Genomic DNA, 20,842 nt, shown 5'->3' with positions numbered 1-20,842 from the left:
TTGTTTTTTTCTGGAGGGTTGTTTGGCATACGCAATCGTTAATTATTCCGTCAATCTGAGTTGAAGCGTGAAAACATGTCGGTGAACTCGGTGGCCAATCGGCTGCTCGGCTGCTGGATGCTGGAACCACCAGGACCGTATCGGAAGTTGGGGAAGAGTTCGCTGCATGCTTTTTCGTGCAGCCGACGCCACACGTGGTCTTATGAAAATGAAATTTTGTCCCGTGGGCGCGGGCAACCCCATCATCATCATCATGGTCGTCCGTGTTTGGGCGCAGCATGACGCCCCTTCGATGCCCAGCATTTCATTTGATGCCTCCGTTGTCTTCCGTTTCCGTTTTCACGCACCGCCGCCACCACAGCTTCGGCACGGACATCGACTATATTCCGGCGTCGAAAATCATCTCCAGCTGGCTGTACTACGCAAACCGGACCGGGAGCGAGGCGAACCAACCGCTGCACGTACCGCTGGAGGCGGCTCACGTGGAAATCATCTTCCAGCACGAACATTCGCCCACCAGCGAATGGATTCCGCTGTGCGGGTAAGTAAGCCACGGACCGCTGTTCCGCGCAATTGCTTTAAGATGGAAACGGCAACCGCCCGGAAACCGATAGAGCCATAAGCACCTTCCTCAATCAGTGGGCTGTCTGTCTGTGGGCTCCTCACGTTCCGATTCGGCTTGGCAATCGTTGCTTCTGTGGGAGATTAATTAATAAAACACACACCGTGCGATCGATTGAGGAACTAATTTCAGCTCACAGTTGGCTCACATTGCACACGAACACTTCAAACGGTTGGTCATTTCGATCAGCAATTCGCCCGGAGTGTGCCGCTAATCTTGGTGCGTGCTTTAAAGCCAATAAATCCAATTAAAGTGCCCCAGGAATAAGCCACAGGAAAAAGAACGCGTTCTCTGAAACGATTCTGCTGGTGACGTTAGACATGGTAAACATTTTTCGCACGGCATGTTGCGCTGCCATATGCTCCCGCCTGCCACAGGCTTCTTTGATCGAAGAGAAGCAAACTCAAAGTCCACCCTAATGATGGGAGGCACGAGACGAGCGAAAACAAGCCAAACCAATTCGAATCAAGTAGCCATTGTGCTGGGTAAGTCGTTTAACAACTTTTCTTGAAATGCATCATTCGCTTCCGACTCCGAAAATTACGCACCCATTTTGAGAACGATAAGAGATTAACTCAACTAAAGAGGCTTCGGAAAAGCTGATTGGCAATCGGCAGAGGCTTCGGTGTAAGCTTTCCGCAAATGCACTCGAAAGTGCCGATCGGCATCACGAAATCTGGTTCGTTTTTGCACAAATCGGGTAAATATATTCCGCCGATGGAACAACTAATTCCTCTTACGTTTGAAGTAAGACACGAAGAGTTCCATAAGACAAACGCTTCCCGATGCTCCCCGGAGCACTAATAAGCACCGGCGTGGCGTAATTATTCAACAAAGCGTAAAGATGGTGCAAGAATTCTTCGAAGAACATCCATTGGCAGTGAAATACCCGATCCGAAACCACACGCCCGATCGTCTTATGGCTAGACAAAGGCAATGCGCCGGAATTGCCACCGCCGTTGGCGATACTTTTGCCGTCACTGAGCATCCTGGACCGTCCCGGAGCCTCGGAGTTCCAATCTGAGTGCACATCAAGAATCCATAGCCCAACAGTACAATCAATTTAGATGATCAACGACTCGTCGGTTGGTTCTCGGTTTCGGTCTCGGAGCTCCCATTCGGCGCGTGCCGTTTCCTTCTTCGAGTACTTCACATTAATTTTTGGCTTCAATTCCCCCCGGCGGCCCCCTATCTTCCACCAGCTACGATGCCAAGGCAACGTTCGAGCCAACGTGGCGCACCGATCTCTGCATCACCGAGAACCTGCTGGAGAACATTACGCGCTGCATCTGCCCATTATCGGGCACGTTCGTGGTGCTGCTGGCGAAGAAGAACTACAACGTAAGTACAATTTTCTTCCCTCAATGTTTCCAGCTTCCAACTCCCTCGAGGGGGGGGCCGATGGTCAACGTTGTGGAGCTTTTTTCGAGGACGCTTTCGGGAGCAAATTGTTGGACCATCTTGAACCCAAACTTCCGACGGGGCCCGCCGAGGTTTTGCTGACGTGTGCGGTCACGTCAAGTACGTCCTCGTCCACGGTGGGGCACTCTTCGATGCGGCCGTCTTGAGCTTGGTTCCCGCCCGTAAATCACTCCCCTCCTCCTGGTGCACCCCAGCAAAAATCGGGATGTTATGGGTTTGATGTCGAGTGCACTGCAGTGTGTTGGCCAGATGTTGCGCCACAGAAACCACACTTAACTTGCGTTTTCGAGTGAGTAGCGTGAGATGTGGTTGAGAAGTCAGGGCCGTTGGACGCACCGACCGACGCAGTGGAGAGTATAATTTTTGGAAAACGAATTATATTTATTTAATTACGACCCCAACTCAACCGGCCGGGAGGGAAGTACATTTGAAGTCCTCGTGCTCGGTACGCACTGACAGGGAAACGAACATTAATTCCCATTTTCATTTTAGAGGAAAATTTAATTCAATCAAACAGCCTGAATTCCTGAAGCGCTCTAAGCCGTTCGCAGCTCAAGCCACAGCCACCTCAACACATTCGTGGTTACGATCTGCCTCGGACCGGCGAAAAACCTCGACCAGCTGATTAAATTTCCTACATTTCCACGTCACAAGCCAGCTGCAACCCGGCGTCGGCCGTGGGCTGCGCTTTGCGGTCGCCTCTAAGCCTCCGCCAATCTGTTCGGAACTCTCTCTCGTGTTTTTGCGTGTGCCGCACACAGACAATGGTAAAACAATTCATCCGCAGCACTGGAAACCGGATCCACCCAAGCCCGGCACCGACTCCGATGTTAATGGAAATAATTCACTGGAAAACGATAAATTCTCATTTAATTCAGTTTAATGATACTAAAGGCACCATTCGGAACACATTTTTCGTCGGCCCCACTCGAAACTGTAGAGCCCGAGGGGAGATCTAAACAGCACCGCCTGCCTACCCGGAAGCTGAACCGGAAGCGAACCGGAACCAGGCGCACACCCTCGAGGCACACCGGGTGTGCGTCGAAAGACTGTTGGAGCGCCTCTGTTGGGAGATAAAAATCGGAAGCCGGCAACTCGCGACAGTCTGCTGCTCCTCTGCGCCGACTGTGTCTGTGTATGTGTGTTGGCCTATTCGGCCTACCACCCACCGGAACCTGAAACTGGCAGCACTTGGGAGTCGTACCCAGTGCTTCCTGGTTCCGGCCAACCACTGGCGCTAGAAAGCCGCTAGAATTCGTTGCGAGGCCCAGATTTACGTCGGAAGTTGTAATAGACGTAAAAATAGATTCAAATGGCAAGGTTCATTATGCCCGACCGAATCACGGAGCTACGGGCCGATCTCCGACGGGAATGTACGATCTCTCACTTTTTGGCCGGCTGCGGATTTGTTTGCGGATATTCGTGTGTCTCTTCCAGTTCAGTACGTCCGATTGCGAAGGGATTACTGTGGACCCGTAAGACACTCCGGTTGCCATCCGATGGCTGCCGGAAAAGCTACCCCGGGGTGAAATGCGTTGCCACTTTCGATGACGCTCTGCCGGCAGGCGGAAGATCTAAATCATCGTTTCCGGGAAGATTTCATCGGATGAGGCATATAAAATTTTTATTTAAAAAAAATCACAGCATTCACAACAATTCCGTTTCAGCCAGATAAATTTAACAGCATCCTGCCAGTGCAGCAGCGGCAAATATCGCAAAATATAAAGCTGGACGGCATCTGGCAAGGAAAGTGTCCCGCTGAAGGACGAAAAACTTTAAATCATTTCCCGGTCGTACCGTACGCATTCGGCCATCATAACTTTATGTTAGTGGCTTCGCTTCGATCGTAGCCCGGGCCGATGGCGTCGGCAAAAATGCCAACGATCCACGGACGACCGCAGACACCACCATCGATATTTCCCGGGCCCAGCATCAATCCGTCCTGGTCGCTGGCCGCCGTTCGTCGTCGATTGGTGCACATCCAGCAAACGTCCGTTCTTTGTCAGCGAGCGAGCTTCGTCACGTCGTCGCCTCGTCGTCGTGCTGCTCGTTGGCAGTCGCGAACGTTGGGACGATGTTACAAAGTTTGTTTAATGCCCATGCCACCATCTGCCACGCTCCTTGCCCGTTTGTTGCCGCAGTCACTGCAGTGTCGTTGGCGACAGAAAGGTCCCCGCCGGAGCACTTGTCGATACGCGGCGTCGGAATGCTAAGGATCGGGATTTTTGAATTCTCCTCGTCGTCGTCGTCCGGTTTTACGATGACAGCCGGGGGTCGGTTCCGAACGGCAGTGGGCAAGAATTTATGTTGCGAGCTATAAAATTTTCGATTCGAGCGCTTTCTTATTGAAAGTCACAGATTTGTTCAACGAGTCTGCCAGCGATTTCTAACCGCGCCAAAAACCGAACCGAATTCATCCGGATGTGGTCCGCGGAGATCCGGGTCACAAGCGATACACGCGAGCCCGCGCGCGCGCTTCCTCGGAATTCGGTGTTTATTTCCGTTTTATGTTGGTTTTTATGTGATATAAAATGATAAGGTTATGGCTCCGATGGTGCCCGCCACCGAGTGCGGTGCTTCCGGATCGATTGTGTTGTTGGTGTCCGGCAACAAAATTCGATATCTCGAGCATTCCAACACCACAACCCGAATGACGAATGAGCTCCCTGTGTAGCGATGTTCGATTGGCACGTATATAATAAACAATTTGCTACATTGCCACACGAGCGCCGATTAGGGACTGTGATGATAATGCCACGAGCTTAGCCCGCACTTTGATGATACTAATGGCCACAAGCCAACCAAAACCAACCCCCAGCTGCCATACCGCCAGCCCGTTCCTGTGCCCGCTTCCAACTAACACACCTTCCGTCCGGAGTGTGAGGTGTCGAGCAAGTTATAATGAATTCCCTATTAATCACTAAAAAGCTTAAAATTAATTTCCCCCTCAAACTAAGGGCTCCTTACGAGCTGAGTAATTTCCATAAACTCACCCTCCCGGATACTCGAAGCGAACTATTATAATCCTTCACCAGGAAGCTGTTCTCCAGGTTTAACTTTGGCGTGGCCAAGCCGACCGCGGTGGCGGCACCGTTTGCGTATTCAAAATTAATAACACTCAATCAAGCCCGAGATGTGGGTAGGATATGGAAAGCGGGCGGCACTAAACGATTACCTTATTTTTAATTACTTCTAAACGATCAGCACCTTTTCGCCTTTGGTTTCTCTCGGCTCGGCCGATTACCTGCCTGCCTGGCAGAATTGGGCTAAATTATCGGTCCGATGTTTAGCTCGGTAATTGACTGAGAAATTAAACATGCCCAGGTGTGGTGTAAACATCGATACAATTCATCTTCAAACCGGGTTTCGATGGTAATTAAAAGATCAATCGATCTTCCTCAAACTGCTCCCCGGGGGAGAGCAGCGTATTTTACAAGTCACATAAAAAAGCTGACGCCGTCCGTACCACATTCAAACTATCGAACAAAAAGTGTCCCTCCCGAACCAATTTCCTGAGTTCATTTCCTGGCCTGGCCGCGCTTATTTACGTTTCATCCGTTCATTGCAGCCATCGGTACCGAAAGTGCCCACGCGACCCATCTTCGTCGTCGTCAGCTGCGGTTGCTGCTTCCTGCAGTCCTGTGTCGCGTTCGCCGTCATGCTGCCGATCCTGTACCAGCGCCGGTGCTGTGTGACCTTCCTGAAAATGCAATTCTGCTCCGCCACCTCGATGGCGATGGCAATTTTCGTTCTCGGACTGCTGCAACTATTCCCACCGGTAAGTACCCGTTAAACCGGAAGCACACCCCCGGGTTCGCCGCCGATTCGATTGGGTCCAGCTGAAGTATAGAGATACATGCCACTACGGATTGGTACGGTTCGAGTACTATTCACACTACACCACTGCTTAAAGGCCGCTACGTCTTACGTCAGAGAGTGCACTCATGGCCGGTACATGAAAGATTGAAGTTCTTTCATCTCCGTGAGAGATGTATCGGCTAGACTGGCAATCTTTCGAAGTGCCGATAAATCCTGTTACATTATGCTTCTTGTCCTTGAATGGGAACGTCAAAAAGTACGCCCCTGAAAGCCTGAACTACGGGCCCCCTGAGGACCGTTGACAGTAAAGTACGCAATAAATGAATCCAACACTAAAACCGTTACAAGAGAACCAGCTAAACTTCTCCCAAGCCATGCCGGATATCTCTCCGCACCACGAACGAGTGGCACTCATGCACCCGATCTTGCTAACCAGCTGGCCGTCATCACCATCCCCAGAGCGATGCTGGTGAAGCTTTTCTCCGGCTTAGACGACAACCATCGTGCTGATGGTACAATTTATTCTCGACTGCAGCACCATCCCGGCAACTGCACCCGGGTCCACGGTAGGCAACTCAATTCAACGGCAACACATGTTCGCCCCAAAGTCAACGGTGTGCTCCGGCCAACCTATATCGTCGTCGTCGTCCTGGGCAATCGCTCCCCCGGGGGTCGGTCTGGTGTTTAATAAAATGCTTATAAATAACGAGAAACTTTGTTAGCATCGTTACTGCACCGCAGCCGACGCCGGCACAAAACTGCAGCCCACGGTCCTTGGGCCATTTTTCACGTGTGTCACAGCTACGCATTATGACGACGACGACGACGACGACGGAGCACCCTGCGACCCGCGCTGAATTAGTTTGGCAGCTGCTTACGTGTCGCTCGTGGTGCCGCGGTGTTTGGTTTGGCTTTCATTTAACGGCGTCAAGTGGCGCACTTTCTTTAAGCCTCCTTCAAGCTTCCGACGGGCCCCGTTGTCACAAGGACCCACCCGGTAGGAAAGGAAACAATCCGTTCGAACAAGCCGGCATCAACTGCACGCTCGCTATCGCCTCGGGCGTTGTAAACGGGCACGACTTCAAGAGCACGACTACCCGTGGGGTGGAGAGCGTGGCCACGTTCTGGCAATGTTTCTGCAAATTACAATCAATTAAGTGAAAGTGGGTGCTCCGAGCACGCGTGGATAGGAAGGAAGAATGGCAGCCTTTCTCAGGCTAGTGCCACTCGGCAGCCCGGGGCCTTAGCTTTAAGCATCCTTGGAGGTGCTTTGTGAGCAGTGTTCAGAGTTAAAGAACCCTCCGTGGAGGGTCTAAACTAAGCGCCGTAAGTGTACGTATCAATTGAAACAACCTCTGATAGGCACTCGCCTGGTAGCTCATCCTTACGATCGTATTTAAAAAAAAATAAGACACGTTTCAAATCACAATGAGTACGCCTCCCAACAGGAACCACGGATTCCGATGGATTCCATCGGGATTCCATTTGCCCAGCTGTCGAACGATTCAATCCGCTCCAATGGCGCGTCGATGGAAAAGCTACTTCAACCTTGACCGAATGATCAAAGCGGACACAACCGGGACACACAAACATCCGACACGTTTGGACCCTCATTTTCGGTGGCCAAACCACCTTTTTCCGATTAATTTAGCCGGACCGCAACCGTCGTTATCGTCGACGGGCTCGGCGCCCAGCGGACCGTTTCGGGTTTTCGGGCAAACTTGATGCCGATGCCGGCGACGCGAACGTTGCAAAACTTTTCCACTTTTCACCGCCCGGCCTCGGGTCCGGGTTTCGGAATTCAATTAAGGCTTGAGAAGTTTTCACTTTAAGCGAGCGAAAAAGAAAACCTAAGCCCTCCCGTTTGATGGTTCCGCATCCTAGCCCTGGTCCCTGCGGTTCCGAACGCTACCACTTCGTAGGCAGGCATGGGCACTCACGCGGGTCCTTTTCCGCCTCCTGCCCGCGTCACGATCACGATTACCCTTATGCTGCCAGGCGTGCCACGAAATCGACCAGAAACTCTTTAATGTGAATGACCCTGAACGATCTTTGCGATGACTTTCTTCCGGGAAGCTCGGCCTGGTGTGCCAAGACTGGTGCCGGAAGACGCTTCAGTCGACATAAAAGTGACAATGTGTTCCGGTTGGGCGGAGATTGGGCTAGATTTTATGATGAGCTTGGTGAGGTGACAATTAGCCCGTCTTCGGTTCCGCCCGATTCCGTCACTTTAAGCCCTAGAGCCTGGGTTCTGGAAATCGAACGAAATCGAGTTTGAATAATTAAGAAATTACGCGTGCCGGAAGCGTTTCCGAAAAACAGTTTAACAACTTATTAAAAGGAATATCGATTTTATTCCACGGCGCACCATGCGCCTCCATTAGCTGCAGCATTAGGACTACATTTCGATTGCGAGTCAGCAGTACTAAAGTTTGTTTTAACAGATGAAACGAAATATTGTATAACTCTCTATCCCTCTCTCTCTCTCCAAACAGTGGCTCACTTTTCAAATCCTCAGCACATTTCTTAGTCCAGATAATCTAAGTTTGAGCACCAGCAAAGACCGTATTCCGTAAGCTCGCTGAGCACACACCCAAGTGCTTCACTCGTGATAATTAATTCGAAACAATCCTCGAACGGCACTCGAGAACCGGCTCCGAACCGGCCGGAGCCGGCCGTCAAACGGGTAAGCCTTCGGTAATGAAGCTCCGCCACCTCTGGGGGCCGCCTCCGGCATGCACGCATCCTGTACGCGCACGGATAATGAAAATTTGCCATTTTCACGCTTTTGAGTCTCAAAGCCATCCGTCGGAGAGCGGCGCCCGACGACGACGACGACGAGGACGATGATGTTAAACATCCATAATTTCTGAAATGGATGTGCCAGGATGTGCGCCACTAGCGCTTCGACTTTCCGGCTTTTGCTCGTGCGCACGCGAAGGATTTCGTGACATTTGCCACACAATCGCTAGGATCATTATTTGCCGCCACTTGAAGCGTCTGACCGACGTTCGGTAGCAGAGTGAGACAGAGAGAGAGAGAGAGAGAGAGAGAGAGAGACTGTAGGGAGACGCGTCCAGACCATCGGGCGAATCGGTGTGGACTTTGTCACGGAAGTGTTAAATTCTTCGAAACTTTACCCTGCCACGGTCCTGAACTGCCATAAACTGCAATTCATGCAGTTCCGGTCACGTTCACACGCTCCGAACGAGTGCAGAACTCGTTCAAGTCGGGCTGGGACGAAAAATCAACAAGCGGCAACGAACCACGATTTCATTTTATTTGATCGCCATTCAAGTATTGAAAAACTCGAGCTCGCTCGGGCCTCGTAAATATGGCTGCCGCACGTATGTGATTTCAATAATCACATTATACGACGATAAATTGGCGAGAAGGCATCTAAACTGCAATAAAGTTCATGAATTCGGATCGATAGAACTCGCTTTTGCATCGCTGAGTTAACTTACCGGAGCACACTCCGTACTAGTTTATTATTTACGATGCTGATTTGCTTTCATTTGCGGCGCATCTCACAGAAGGCCGGCCTTTCCGGTTCGGTGTACAAACGAATAGGGGCCAGTAACAAAGTAAAATGCTACGGACCACGATGATTGAATGGGTTGCAAATTACGTCTGGTGGAAAGCCAGGAGCAAACTAATAAATGAGAGCGCATCGCGATTGATCATTGATCAACGCGTGCCATTGACGGTTCACCGGCTCAACCCACCGGCCGACACTAACCGTGAACCGTGTTTCATAGAATAAACTCATCCACATGAAAGCCCATCCCTGCCGATCGCTGCCGATGCTTCCGCATAACGGAATGAATGGGCCGAGAATTGCATTGCATCAGCAGATTGCAATCGCTCGATCGCTGCACCGGCCAGGTGTCGGAAAAATGCGGCCAGCGATGCAAAATCCCTCTCAACCGCCAGCCGGCCAGCTTATGCAAGGGCAGCAGAATGCAACGCTTTCGGTGGAATGTTTCCGAAGCGGACCGGGCCCCCCAACGCTCGGTTTGGTTCACACATTTGTAAATAAATATTGCACGACATAATTTATTTTCACGCAAAAGGGCACTGTTGCGTTGGCACGGGCCAGTGCCGTCAAATGTTGATTCACTACTACACAAAAAAGGAGCAAAATTAAAGCAATTTTCGGAGCCGGAAAAAGAGAATCCCGCACCGCGTTGCATGAAGGTTACGAGTGCGTAAACGTAATCAAGCGCTTATTAGCTTGTTGGACGCATCCTGACCGGGGACCTCTTCCATCACAGCCAGCAACATATTGTGCCAGCGCCCAACATAGTGCCTTCACCAAACCGAAAACCGGATGAGCGAACGGTGCGCTATTTATCTTGCATCAAAAAGTAATCAATTACGGTTTCCTGCAAATGGCCGTCCGCAGCTCGGAAAATTAGCAACGATTAGACCAGCCCCGCCGATTGCTTCGCCCGTGTCCGCATGTCCGTGCCAAGACAACGTAACCCACATTGATATGCTTGGCCCACACGCGTCATGCCAGTTGCCTATCTCGTTACAATCTTGGGCCCCGATAACGTCATAAAACGCGCGTTGCTTATGAATGAATTTACTGGCCCGGGCCGCTAATGGGATAGGTGCCGGCGGCGGCGTCGATGATGGAGGACTTCCCGCCACGAAATCACAGCCCGCTGCCTGGAAGCCCGGAGCCATCGATTATCGTGAGCCACCGGTCATCGGCTATCGGGTGCTCACGGATAATTAACCTTATTACGGTTCGTCCGCCTGTCGCGCCTGTAACGAGCTGCGTAGGCTTCGAAAACAACCCACCGGCCACGGACCCTTTCTATTTATCATCCCAACCCCGGCCCGAATAGCTTTCCGAATGGGGATAGGCCCATTACTGGAAGGACTGGATAAATAAATATATTAAGCTTCTGTAGCGCCTCAAGATCAAGCGCGTGTTTCCCGCGATCCTTTCCACCTTCTCTCGGAAGGTCAAAACCCACCTCAAAGGGCCAACCATCGTGCGGTCAAGCGCACGTGGCCGTGATAAACGTGATTGAAAGTCAATTCTACCCAAAGCTATCGCTTTCGGATGGACCCGAGGAGGTTCGGATCGGTAAATGCAAATCTGGACTGACAGTATCGCGGACACCGTTGACTTGTGTCTGAACACGTCGGGACGACGGAAGGCTAAAGTGAAACATTTTCACTTCTCGGCACGCCACATTGTGTGACACACCGGACCGGAATGTAAAACGTCGCTCCAAACGAACCAAACGGAAGTGGTCGGATCGGAAGTTTGAATATTTTGCAACTGCATATGAATAATATAAATCAAACGCTAGTTCCTATTTCAAAGGCTTGTTTTACAACCACTTCGCATTTCGCGGGTCCACCTGGCGCTGAACGAACAACAAACCACTTGAAACACTATTTGGCCAATGGTTTTCGTACGGCGTATGCACCGTTTTGCAATTCGGGAGAAAAAGACCCCCCGACAGCCTGACGTCATCTGGAGCCAACAGGAACATTTGCCCGGAAAAACACGTTGCATTTTTAACATGCCACCGCCGTCATTCGGCTTCACAATTTTCTATCGTCGCGCTTTGCGACCCGCACGGTGCCAAACTGTCGCCTTCGGGCGTGTGTTTTTCCGGCTCCGGCATAAAACACGTTTAAGCTGTCATTTTGATAAACGGTCCCGGCTAAGGACACATTTTGTCTCCGGCCCGTCGCCGAGCGGATGGCGCGTTTCTTTATCGCTCGAAGCGCTGCAAACATGTCGCCATCGTTATCATCATCACCGTCATCATCATCGTGGCTTCTTTGCTGGCTGATCAGCACGCTCCACAGATGCACTTTTCCGTAGCGAACCCGATATTGTGCGCCATTCTGGCGCACGGGATTTTTTTCTAATCAAAAACACGGCCACGACAAATGCACGAATTGGAGCATCAGACAAATATTGCTTATGCGTTGTTTTCGGGTGCGATTTTATTTTTTTGTCGCGAGTCAAGAAGCAAGAAAAACGATACTGAGTTCCCGCAGTGCCGTCTCACTGAATTGCTCAGTGCTTCGGCACATTAATCAATATTAAAGTGCCAGGCCGGTAGGCCAACTTCATCTGTATGATAATGTGAGCCATGTTTCGGGCCTGCCGAATCGTTGTTTCACCACGATTCGACCACGAGACCCATCTATCTACCGTTCCCGGTGCTTGTCACTCAATTTGCATGATCGAATACACAACGCCCGGGTGGAAAAGTTTTCCCATTTTTCAAATCCCTCTATCAAGTCGGGGTGCCGTGCGCTCAACTACTCATCATCGCTGAGACTGGCCACGCGAAATCACGTCGATCAGGAGGCGCACGAACCGTGCCATGAACAGGCCAATAAATTTCATTTTCCCTTGATTGATAACCAATTCGGCGTGTCCAGGCCCCAGAGGCCCAGCTCGGTGGATGGGAGTGAGGCAAAATTGGCCAAAGTTTCACCACACCCAAAACCTGGTCCGGTCTCTGGTGTGCTGGAAGCTACTTTTATTTATTCTGAACACTTCCGAGCACCGAGAAGGCGGGCCAAACCCCCCGGAATCGCCGATGGACTGGGTTGCAACAATAATAATACGATTTTAATTGGCAAAATTTTCCCACTTCCCGTAATGGGCAAATGCTTCAAAATGGCCGACGCTCCGGTTCAACGTGTACACCGCATCGCGATGGTCCAAAGACTCCCAGACAACCCAAGTGAACCGAAGAAGCAAAGCACTGTCCGCCACGCGCTCTCCATTAAAGCACTGGCCAGGATCTCCTCCTGGTCCTGGTGGCAGATAGCAGCGGGTGTGCAATGTCGTCACAGGCCGACCGGAGCAATGTGACCCTTCCGTACTGGACCGGTGGACCTGGGGCGCCTCTGAGCATAATGACACGAGTGAGACCGACTGCGGTGAAGGTGATGATGTCGCCCCGCGATGAAGCGGAGAGTACATTTATTACGACAATTAATTGAGCGCTTCCGACGGGGGGGATGACGTGGCTAATATGGACGCCTGTCCTGGACAGAGTCTCGCCCGGAACACCTTCCCGGTTGGGCTGCGCTGCGCTGACGTTCATTATGAAGGATTGCTTGACGAAATGCATCGTCACAATGGACAATCAGCAGCAGCAGCAGCTCAGGGAAGCCGAATAGGGAAGGCATGCACCGTGTCTAGAGGAACACCAAAACATGAAGGCGCTGCTCTATCATGGCTTCGGATATTTTCCGGACCACCTTCGAACGCTTCTGAAGAGCGTTCTAAACGTCTTCTGCTTAAGGTGCATTAAATAGCGTGGAAATGCAGCCGTTCTCGTGGAGGCAGGACGCAAAACGAAAACAAACGATCGCTTGGCCTCAAGGACGAAAGAAAAAGCCGAACAAACAAACGCCGGGCGCATTCTTCGGACATCGGGACTGTCTCAGAAGTGGGCCTCGGCCGCCGAAGAATCGTACACTTTGGCTGACCATCTACTTTTTCCCGTCGATTTCATTTCGCTTTCCCCGTTCGTCCGTCTAGGAATGGTACGCCCTGGTGATGGCCCTCCTCTCCGGGTTTCTGCTGCTCGGCACCTCGACCCTGGTGGCGATCACCGTCCTGGTGACGACGGAGCTACACGGACCACGCAAACTGGTGGCCGCCACCAACCTGGCGACCGGCATCACCGGCAGCATCGGGCTCAGCTGGTTCCTGCCGCTGCTGTGTGCCACCTCGACACCGCTCTTCTACAACGTGATGCTGGAGTCGCCGGCCCAATGGTGGCACGAGTCCGGCTCGTTCGGTTTCGTCCTGTTCGTCATCATCGAGGCCCTCTTCAGTGCGCTGTTCGTGCTGCTCTTCCTCACCCTCATCCGGCGGCTGCTGTACCTGGCCCGGAAACACGACAAGCACAACACCTCCATCCTGCGAAGGTAAGTCGCTAAGGAGCACGGTCGGTCCGAAAGGATCCTGCCTTTCGTCCGTTTATACGCTGGCAACATTCTCTCAAGACGCCGGTCCACTCGAGGGCCATCAAACACTCGTCCTCGACCGGGTCCTTGGGATGGGTTTTTAACAGACCAACTGCTGCACGTAATTTGATGTGCTCCTCGCGCCTTCATCCAGCCCGCGCCAAGGTCCAAGGTGGGAGCATGAAAACATAAAAGCACGTCCCAGGCCGAGGGAAAGCATACCGAAGATGATGGATCACGTTTTAGGGGTGGCTGGTGCCGTAAACATATCAATCGGAGCCTTTCGCACCGGACACCGGAATCATTCATCGACTTCCGTGCGAAGATGCGCAGCAATGAAAAGACCTTCACGGAGGGCCACCTTCGCTTCGGGGAGTTAAGAACAACATTTTGCTAATGGCGTGTTTGGTTCTTGCACACCAAACGAACTGACCCAACTGCAGCAGCACAGTGATTGGAGGTAATGAATTGGGTGCACTTATCGTGATCAAACACCACCCAGCTGGGGTCCTTTAGGGGACCCGAGCGCACCGAAGCATAAAAGCCGCCATTCGCCCCTGTCCCGCCTTTAGACGGGCTTCCGATGCCTTGGGCTATTTGGCACCGTTTTTCCTTGCACTAACTTCAAATAATCTGCCCCGCCGAGTGGGATAGTAAATGTTGCCCTTCCCGATAACAACTTCCCACGTGAGCCGACCCCTAGACCGGGAAAGTTAATCAGTGTCCGATCAATTTTTTATCAATTTGCAAACAACCCGGTGTCTCGGTGTGACTCTCTCTCTCGGGGGTGCATTTAAGTCCTTAAACCGATAATAATCGACCGACTCCGGGACCGAACCGAAGAGGCTATCCATTTCCATCACTTCCCAAAAAGGAGAGGCCCCAAAATGATAATCATTTGGGAAAAAGGAAAGGGCAAATAAGATGGCAAATCGGCGTAAAGTTCGGTGGGTTCCGTGTGTCCTTCGGGGACTAATCGGCACGGTCACCATCGGTCAGGCGGCTATAGAATTTATTAAATTTGTGTGTTTCCATATGGTGCCCTCTTTCACAGGTCGGGTTGCCGGTTCAACATCGTCAACATGCAACGAAAAGAATACATAAGAAGTCCGCAACCTTCGGGGTGTCGCCAAGCCTAACTCGCCGGCTCCGAGGCGAAACCTTTTCCGATAATCTGATTATGGGGCTGGAGAATCGAACCCCGAGTGGACCCGGTTTGTGCTCAGGATCACCCGGGCGGCTGTTCCGGGAATCGTTCCGAACGACTCCCGGCGACTTGTTGAGCCCCGGGTGACAATCCTGGCAGGCCCCCGGACGGTGGGGACCCCCGGAAGCTAACTTCTCTGCTTGCCGGATCCGTTGCGGTACCACGTTCGAATTGTTGTTTTGTTTCTACCCACTCCCTTGGGACCGCCGCACGGAATGTGACGAACGGTTGGCGTGCCAGGAGGTTAGCCTGGGAATCTATTTATTCACGAACGTCAACCTCGGAGCGCCCCGAGGAAGCCTTATTTTCCTGATTGATGAAATGTGCCGTGCATGTGCGGAAATGTATTCGCACAAAACGTGCCCGTACCGGGGCTTCGTATTTTTGTACCAAACTCATTGGCTGTTGAGGGGAATATGGTTTCCGGCAACACAGCGCGTGCCAGAAAAACACACGGAATTGAACATGATTTTTCCAAGAATACGCATTGAGACTGATGTCGGTTTCATCGGCATGCAGATTAGAGTGTAAGACGATCGGACCGATTCCCAAGAACGGTTTCGTTTTCTTGCCAAACAAGTCCCAGAATTCCAGTTGTCTGCGGGCTTGCAGATGGTTCTGGATTATTGACAATGATTGCAAAGATTTAACATTGGCACACGTCACTGAGTTAGCCAGTTTTGTGGGCTGGTCAATTGAACGATTGAACCAAAACCGTTCGCCCACCCGTTGGGGCGTAATTTAGTGATTTATTTTCGTTAGAATTTAAAAATAAAGCACCATCAGTCACCCGGATCCCGGAGCCGGCTTTTCATGGTCCGTTAAAACACACGCATAATACATCACCTCTCGCTGGCGCGGTTTTTCCGCTCAATTGAGCAGCAAATTGCTGCAAAAATCGTCCATCGGACCATTCCGGGATCGAACGGTGCGACGCCAGTCCAGTCAACCCCGTCATGGCCAGAAACGTGCTGAACTCATGCTGAACATGAAGTTTAATTTGTTGTACCTTTTCGGCTTTTTTTCCCCCCCAGTTGCCATTCTTTTCGGGATTCGGAAGCATAAGCATTACCGCTCGGTTTCTGGGCGTTGCTTTCGAACTTTTCTTCACGGCCAGCCAACCGACTCGAATCCCACCCAGTCAAACAGTTCATTGCACCGCTGCGAGTTTTCTTTTTGGCAACACACACTGGTTCCCTCCGTACGTTCCACCATTTCTTCGCCCGCGGTCTGTATTGTGCGGTCAACAACTGGCAAGCTGGTTGGCCATTGGGAAAAAAGTGCCATCGAAACACTTCCCAACACTTGCAGTGTTTTGAAGCAGCCGACTCCTGGCCCGGGGTCCCGGAGAACGGCACCGTGAAAGCACTTCCTTGGCATTTATTTATATTTGATCCTCGTTCGGCTGGCTCGTTACCTTCGTTAGGGGAATTGCAATTGAGAGTCTCCTATCGGTGGCCGGGGTGAAGAAGAAGGCAGAGAGGCTGCATTTTCATACACTCACGGCGCACTCCTCACCGTAGTCCTAGAGTAACAAGCTTTCCCAGGTCTATCGACGATCCCTGGAGCACGCGGAAGATGCTGCCCGCCCAGCAACGGCTGGCCCAGACATCCCCGTAGACCCCATTAGAACCCATCTTCTGAATAAATGACAGCATAAAGAGGGCCAACCGAACCCCCGAATCTCGGCTAACGCTCGGCTAGCGAAATAAATCCTCTCCAGCCTTATCCGATGCTTCCGGTCGGGTTGCCAGAGGTGGAGCAAATTTTGGGACCTTCCCGAGCTGAGCGAAGGAGTTGAGCCGAGGCGTGGTAACGATGGCCGAGGCTAAGACTCTATTGTCGACCGGTTCGCAGAACATCTCGAACGGCCGACCGACGGTGCAACGGAGGCAAAACTTACCCAACAGCCATTTTTCTACCAACCTCCGAAGGAAATCCGACCCCAAACATCGACGCGAAGCCTCCGACCTCTTGTGCAGCATTTACAGGGACGTCTCGGTTTGCCACTCCACTTCGGGGGGGTGACGATCGGGTGGCTGGATTATGCCGGGGTCCGGTTCTTCTTAGGCAAACGCCAATGCTGGGCCGATGTCGGGTAGAGTACCGGGCTTAACGTAGCCTTCCGAGAAACACGTACGGATGTAAACGATTTCTTTCAATCATGCAGATAAAGCGAGATTTACGACAGCACACACAACGCGCTGCGAATGCTTCGGGTTTTGCCAAAGTCCCGAAACCACCTCGCCCAACCAAATTGTCCTTTTCCGGGCGACAAACACCAGCCAGCCCCCCGGGGTGTTGCGGTGAGAATTAGATTGATTTTAATGACCAAAATTATGGCGAGACGAAAGCAATGGCCACCGTACCCGACTTATCGCCCGGATGGATATTTGACGTATTTTGCATCCCTCTATGCGAACGTCAGTGGAGCTTTCACAATTAAAAACGTAGAAGCAAGTACCGTATTTTTCCGTGTATAACGCGCACTTTTTTCCCAATTTTTTTAGCTCTAAAATCTGGGTGCGCGTTATACAAGGGTAGTAAACATTTTGTCTCCTCCAAGCATACAAATGTGCCCTTTTAGGTACATATTCTATAGTATTATTGAATAAATTATAAAATGAAACACTTGTTAGGAATATAATTATCCATACAATATCGGTTTTAAGTCATGGCAGGGAGTTAAAACAGAAGTTGTTGTGAAATCATTTTAAAAATGTGGCATCAGCATGGATCTGAAGATGTCGCAATTTATGAGGACTCTTCAGAGAGTGACAATGAGGAGTACATTGAACAGCAATTGGAGAATATCAATTTGTCAGACAGCAGTGAATCTGAGTTTGAAGATTATTACGAAATATAAAATACTAGTATGTCTTTTGCAATGTATACGCATTTTATCTTTAGTCTACTTTAGAATATTTATAGAGTATTTAGAGTAATACATTATTATCATTTGATATTTGTTGGATATCACATATCTGAAAAATGTAAAGTAAAAAATTTGTTTTCCAATTTTGTGCTCGTAAAATATGGGTGCGCGTTATACACGGGTGCGCGTTATACACGGAAAAATACGGTACTTGCCTCGAGTTCTTATATTTGTTTAAGAAAGTATACTTTGGTCGAATTAGAAGAAATTTTCAAATGTTTGTTTTATTGTTTTCGAATGGTCATTTCATTGCAAAAGGTTGCTCAATATTTCCTTCTTTACGCAGTAACGGCTTTTGTGTATTTTTCAAACAATTTGTAAGCCTTTAGTATCTAATTAAAGGCAAGTGACACTCAGATCCCTTGGGTCTTGAGGTACTACGGGAACTGCCACGAACTTCTCCGATCAAAATTTGAAACACTTTCTAATTAAACCAACATACGAACACACAACCAATCGGAAGTGGTCGCTCGTTAAGTACCTTAAAGGATGTTGGGACATGAATTACACCCTTGACGTACAACCAATCATGATAACAGTGTCCTGGTGAACTGCTCGCTAGAACTTTGGCCCGGGACAGGGCACTGCATCTAATTGAGCAATCGGACCGTCTCAGTTACAACACAATTACTTAATTCAATCTACAAAACTGCCCGAGAAAACAAACCCCCTCATTGATCTGGCACAGTGCACCGATTACGGTCCGCTCATCCTGGACTGGAATGGTCGGACGGTGCCGGATGTTGATGGACCAGAAAGCAAACTTCAACCGACCAAAGGTCTCGGTTGAGTCCGACCATCGGCCGGCGGCAGGATTGCATCTACCAAATGAACAAACCTGCCCACAAACATTCACACACCCACACGGCCACAGGAGACTCCGACAAGGAAGTCAGACGAGCCGACAGAGTTAGTTTGTAAACAAAACCGAGAGACCCGAGCAACCCGAGAGTAGCAGATCCGCCGGACGGGGGGGGGGGGCGTCACCGGACACGTGTTCGGTTTTATTGAGCCTGGGACACGGGAACGGAAGTGGATAAAATATCGGCCAGCAGGACAATAACAATCATGATGCATTCCATCGGTTCCGGACGCCGGACACCGGACAGGACTCTCCACCACGCGCCATTATCGGGCGATCGGGCGGGATGGATAATCGAAAAATATTCTTCCCATCGGTATTTGGAATGTTTATTTGTGCAGTTTGCGTGGACAGTCCGCTTCGTCCGGTCCGCACAAGTTTTCCAATATTCGATCGTAGCCGGACCGCTCACCGGTAATGCTCGGTCCCAGCACTGGCTAGCTCTGCTTACTGTAGCGGAAAAGTGTCATAAAAAGTTTGACTCTAACTCAGCCGGAGTTCCTGTTACAAGTCACAACAAAAAAAACTCCGATTACTGCCACTGAGAAGCCGGGCTCGGGGTGTGGTCGTACTTTAGCGGACGATTTCGTTAAAATACAGCAATATACATCGACTCGTAAAGTAAAGAGAGTCGTCAACCTCGTACCGCGCGAAACTTTGTAAGAAGCGAAACTTTAATCTAGTCCGCAGACGAAGGAGTATTGACTTCGGCAAACGGAAACTTTCGAGCGGACCACAAATGTTGAACACAACGCGCTGAGGTGCTCCGGTAAACTTAATTAAATTGGTTACAAATTTGTAATCCTCTAAACCAATCCGTGCGCCGAAACTTGTGTCGCCAACGTCGCCATCCTTAAGGCTTACCAACGGTGGTCGCACATGTTTTTCGATTCAGACTCAGCTTCGCCTGAGCTGCGACGGATCATGCATTTTCCGTTTTCCTAACGGTAATGGCACCAACAAGTTCGGCCCCCTAAAATTCGAAATGCTGGATCACCGATTCGCAAACCTCAGCTGGCAATCGGCAGCTTTGCGGACTCGGCAAACTTTTACCATTTAGTTTCAGTCGTAGTGTGTACCGGACCGGCACTCGCTATCTCGCCCAAAAACTTCGAAAGCTCCGTGCTCCGTGCTGTGTGTCGTGTGAAAAATGCCTACTTCATCAACGTTTTTGCTACTTAAAATTCAATCGGATCGCCGGGAAACTTTGGTGCGGCAAAACACCAAACCGAGCTTCGGACCCGCCGGGAGGTCGGTTTAGAGGTTAGCGTTTGCAGATGTTTGATGTTTTACTCAGCTGACAAAATGGCTTCATCATCATCAGCGGCACCGGAGGTGGTGGATTCGGTTCTCGGCGGTCCTATGCGCCAACAACACCGCCGTCGTCGTCATCGGGGATTGATTAAGCTGTGGAAACTCAAGCGTATTATCCTCTTGGGTGTTCTCACTCTCTCTCTCTCTCTCCTTTTCTCGGTCCCGACACACCAATTTGTTGCGGACCCGTCCGTTGGGAAAACCTTCTCGATATCTGTGTAGTGTAGCGTTCGAAATAGTTCGTTTTTTTCCAATCCGGTCCCCTTCTTTTTCCGGTGGCGCGTTGCTCCTCTGTTGTCCTTCCCAGTCATCGACCCAACGTGTTCCGTGTCCCGTGCCAGCGGAGAAACTTTTTGCCCCCGTTGCGGCAGTAATTTAAACCTCACACCGGGAACGGAACAAACTCCCTGACACTTCGGGAAAATTGGCAAAAGAAAAACCGAGACGAACGAAAACTATCACCACACGCTCGCTCTCGGCGCTCTGAAAAATGCGGCCGCATCGGTTTCGGATCGGTTTTCCGTAAAAAAAGAAAAGCACACGAAGGGAAATTGTTTTCCGCCGGACCCGCCGTAACCGCGCCGTGCCACGAGCGAAGAAAGACGGAGCGTCTTAAGCGGGGATCATTTTCATTCGCCCCACGAGGTGCCTACTTTGTCGCGTAAGCTGTCAAATCTGCTCGTTGCGCTC

At 50.8% G+C, this 20,842-nt stretch overlaps 1 protein-coding gene across 1 annotated transcript in view; it reads left to right on the top strand.

The window, feature by feature from the left end:
- LOC131207861 (uncharacterized) overlaps window positions 1–20,842 on the top strand; it is a 90,397-nt gene that overhangs the window by 64,313 nt on the left and 5,242 nt on the right. The window contains exons 18-21 of the mRNA XM_058200494.1: window positions 362–541; window positions 1,825–1,963; window positions 5,613–5,822; window positions 13,404–13,795. Coding sequence (XP_058056477.1) covers window positions 362–541; window positions 1,825–1,963; window positions 5,613–5,822; window positions 13,404–13,795 — 921 coding nt within the window. The remainder of the gene's footprint in view (window positions 1–361; window positions 542–1,824; window positions 1,964–5,612; window positions 5,823–13,403; window positions 13,796–20,842) is intronic.

Source organism: Anopheles bellator, chromosome 2, assembly GCF_943735745.2.
Source record: "Anopheles bellator chromosome 2, idAnoBellAS_SP24_06.2, whole genome shotgun sequence".
NCBI classification, from domain to species: domain Eukaryota; kingdom Metazoa; phylum Arthropoda; class Insecta; order Diptera; family Culicidae; genus Anopheles; species Anopheles bellator.
Note: the sequence above shows the minus strand (reverse complement) of the source record. Positions and strands in the feature narration are given on the sequence as shown.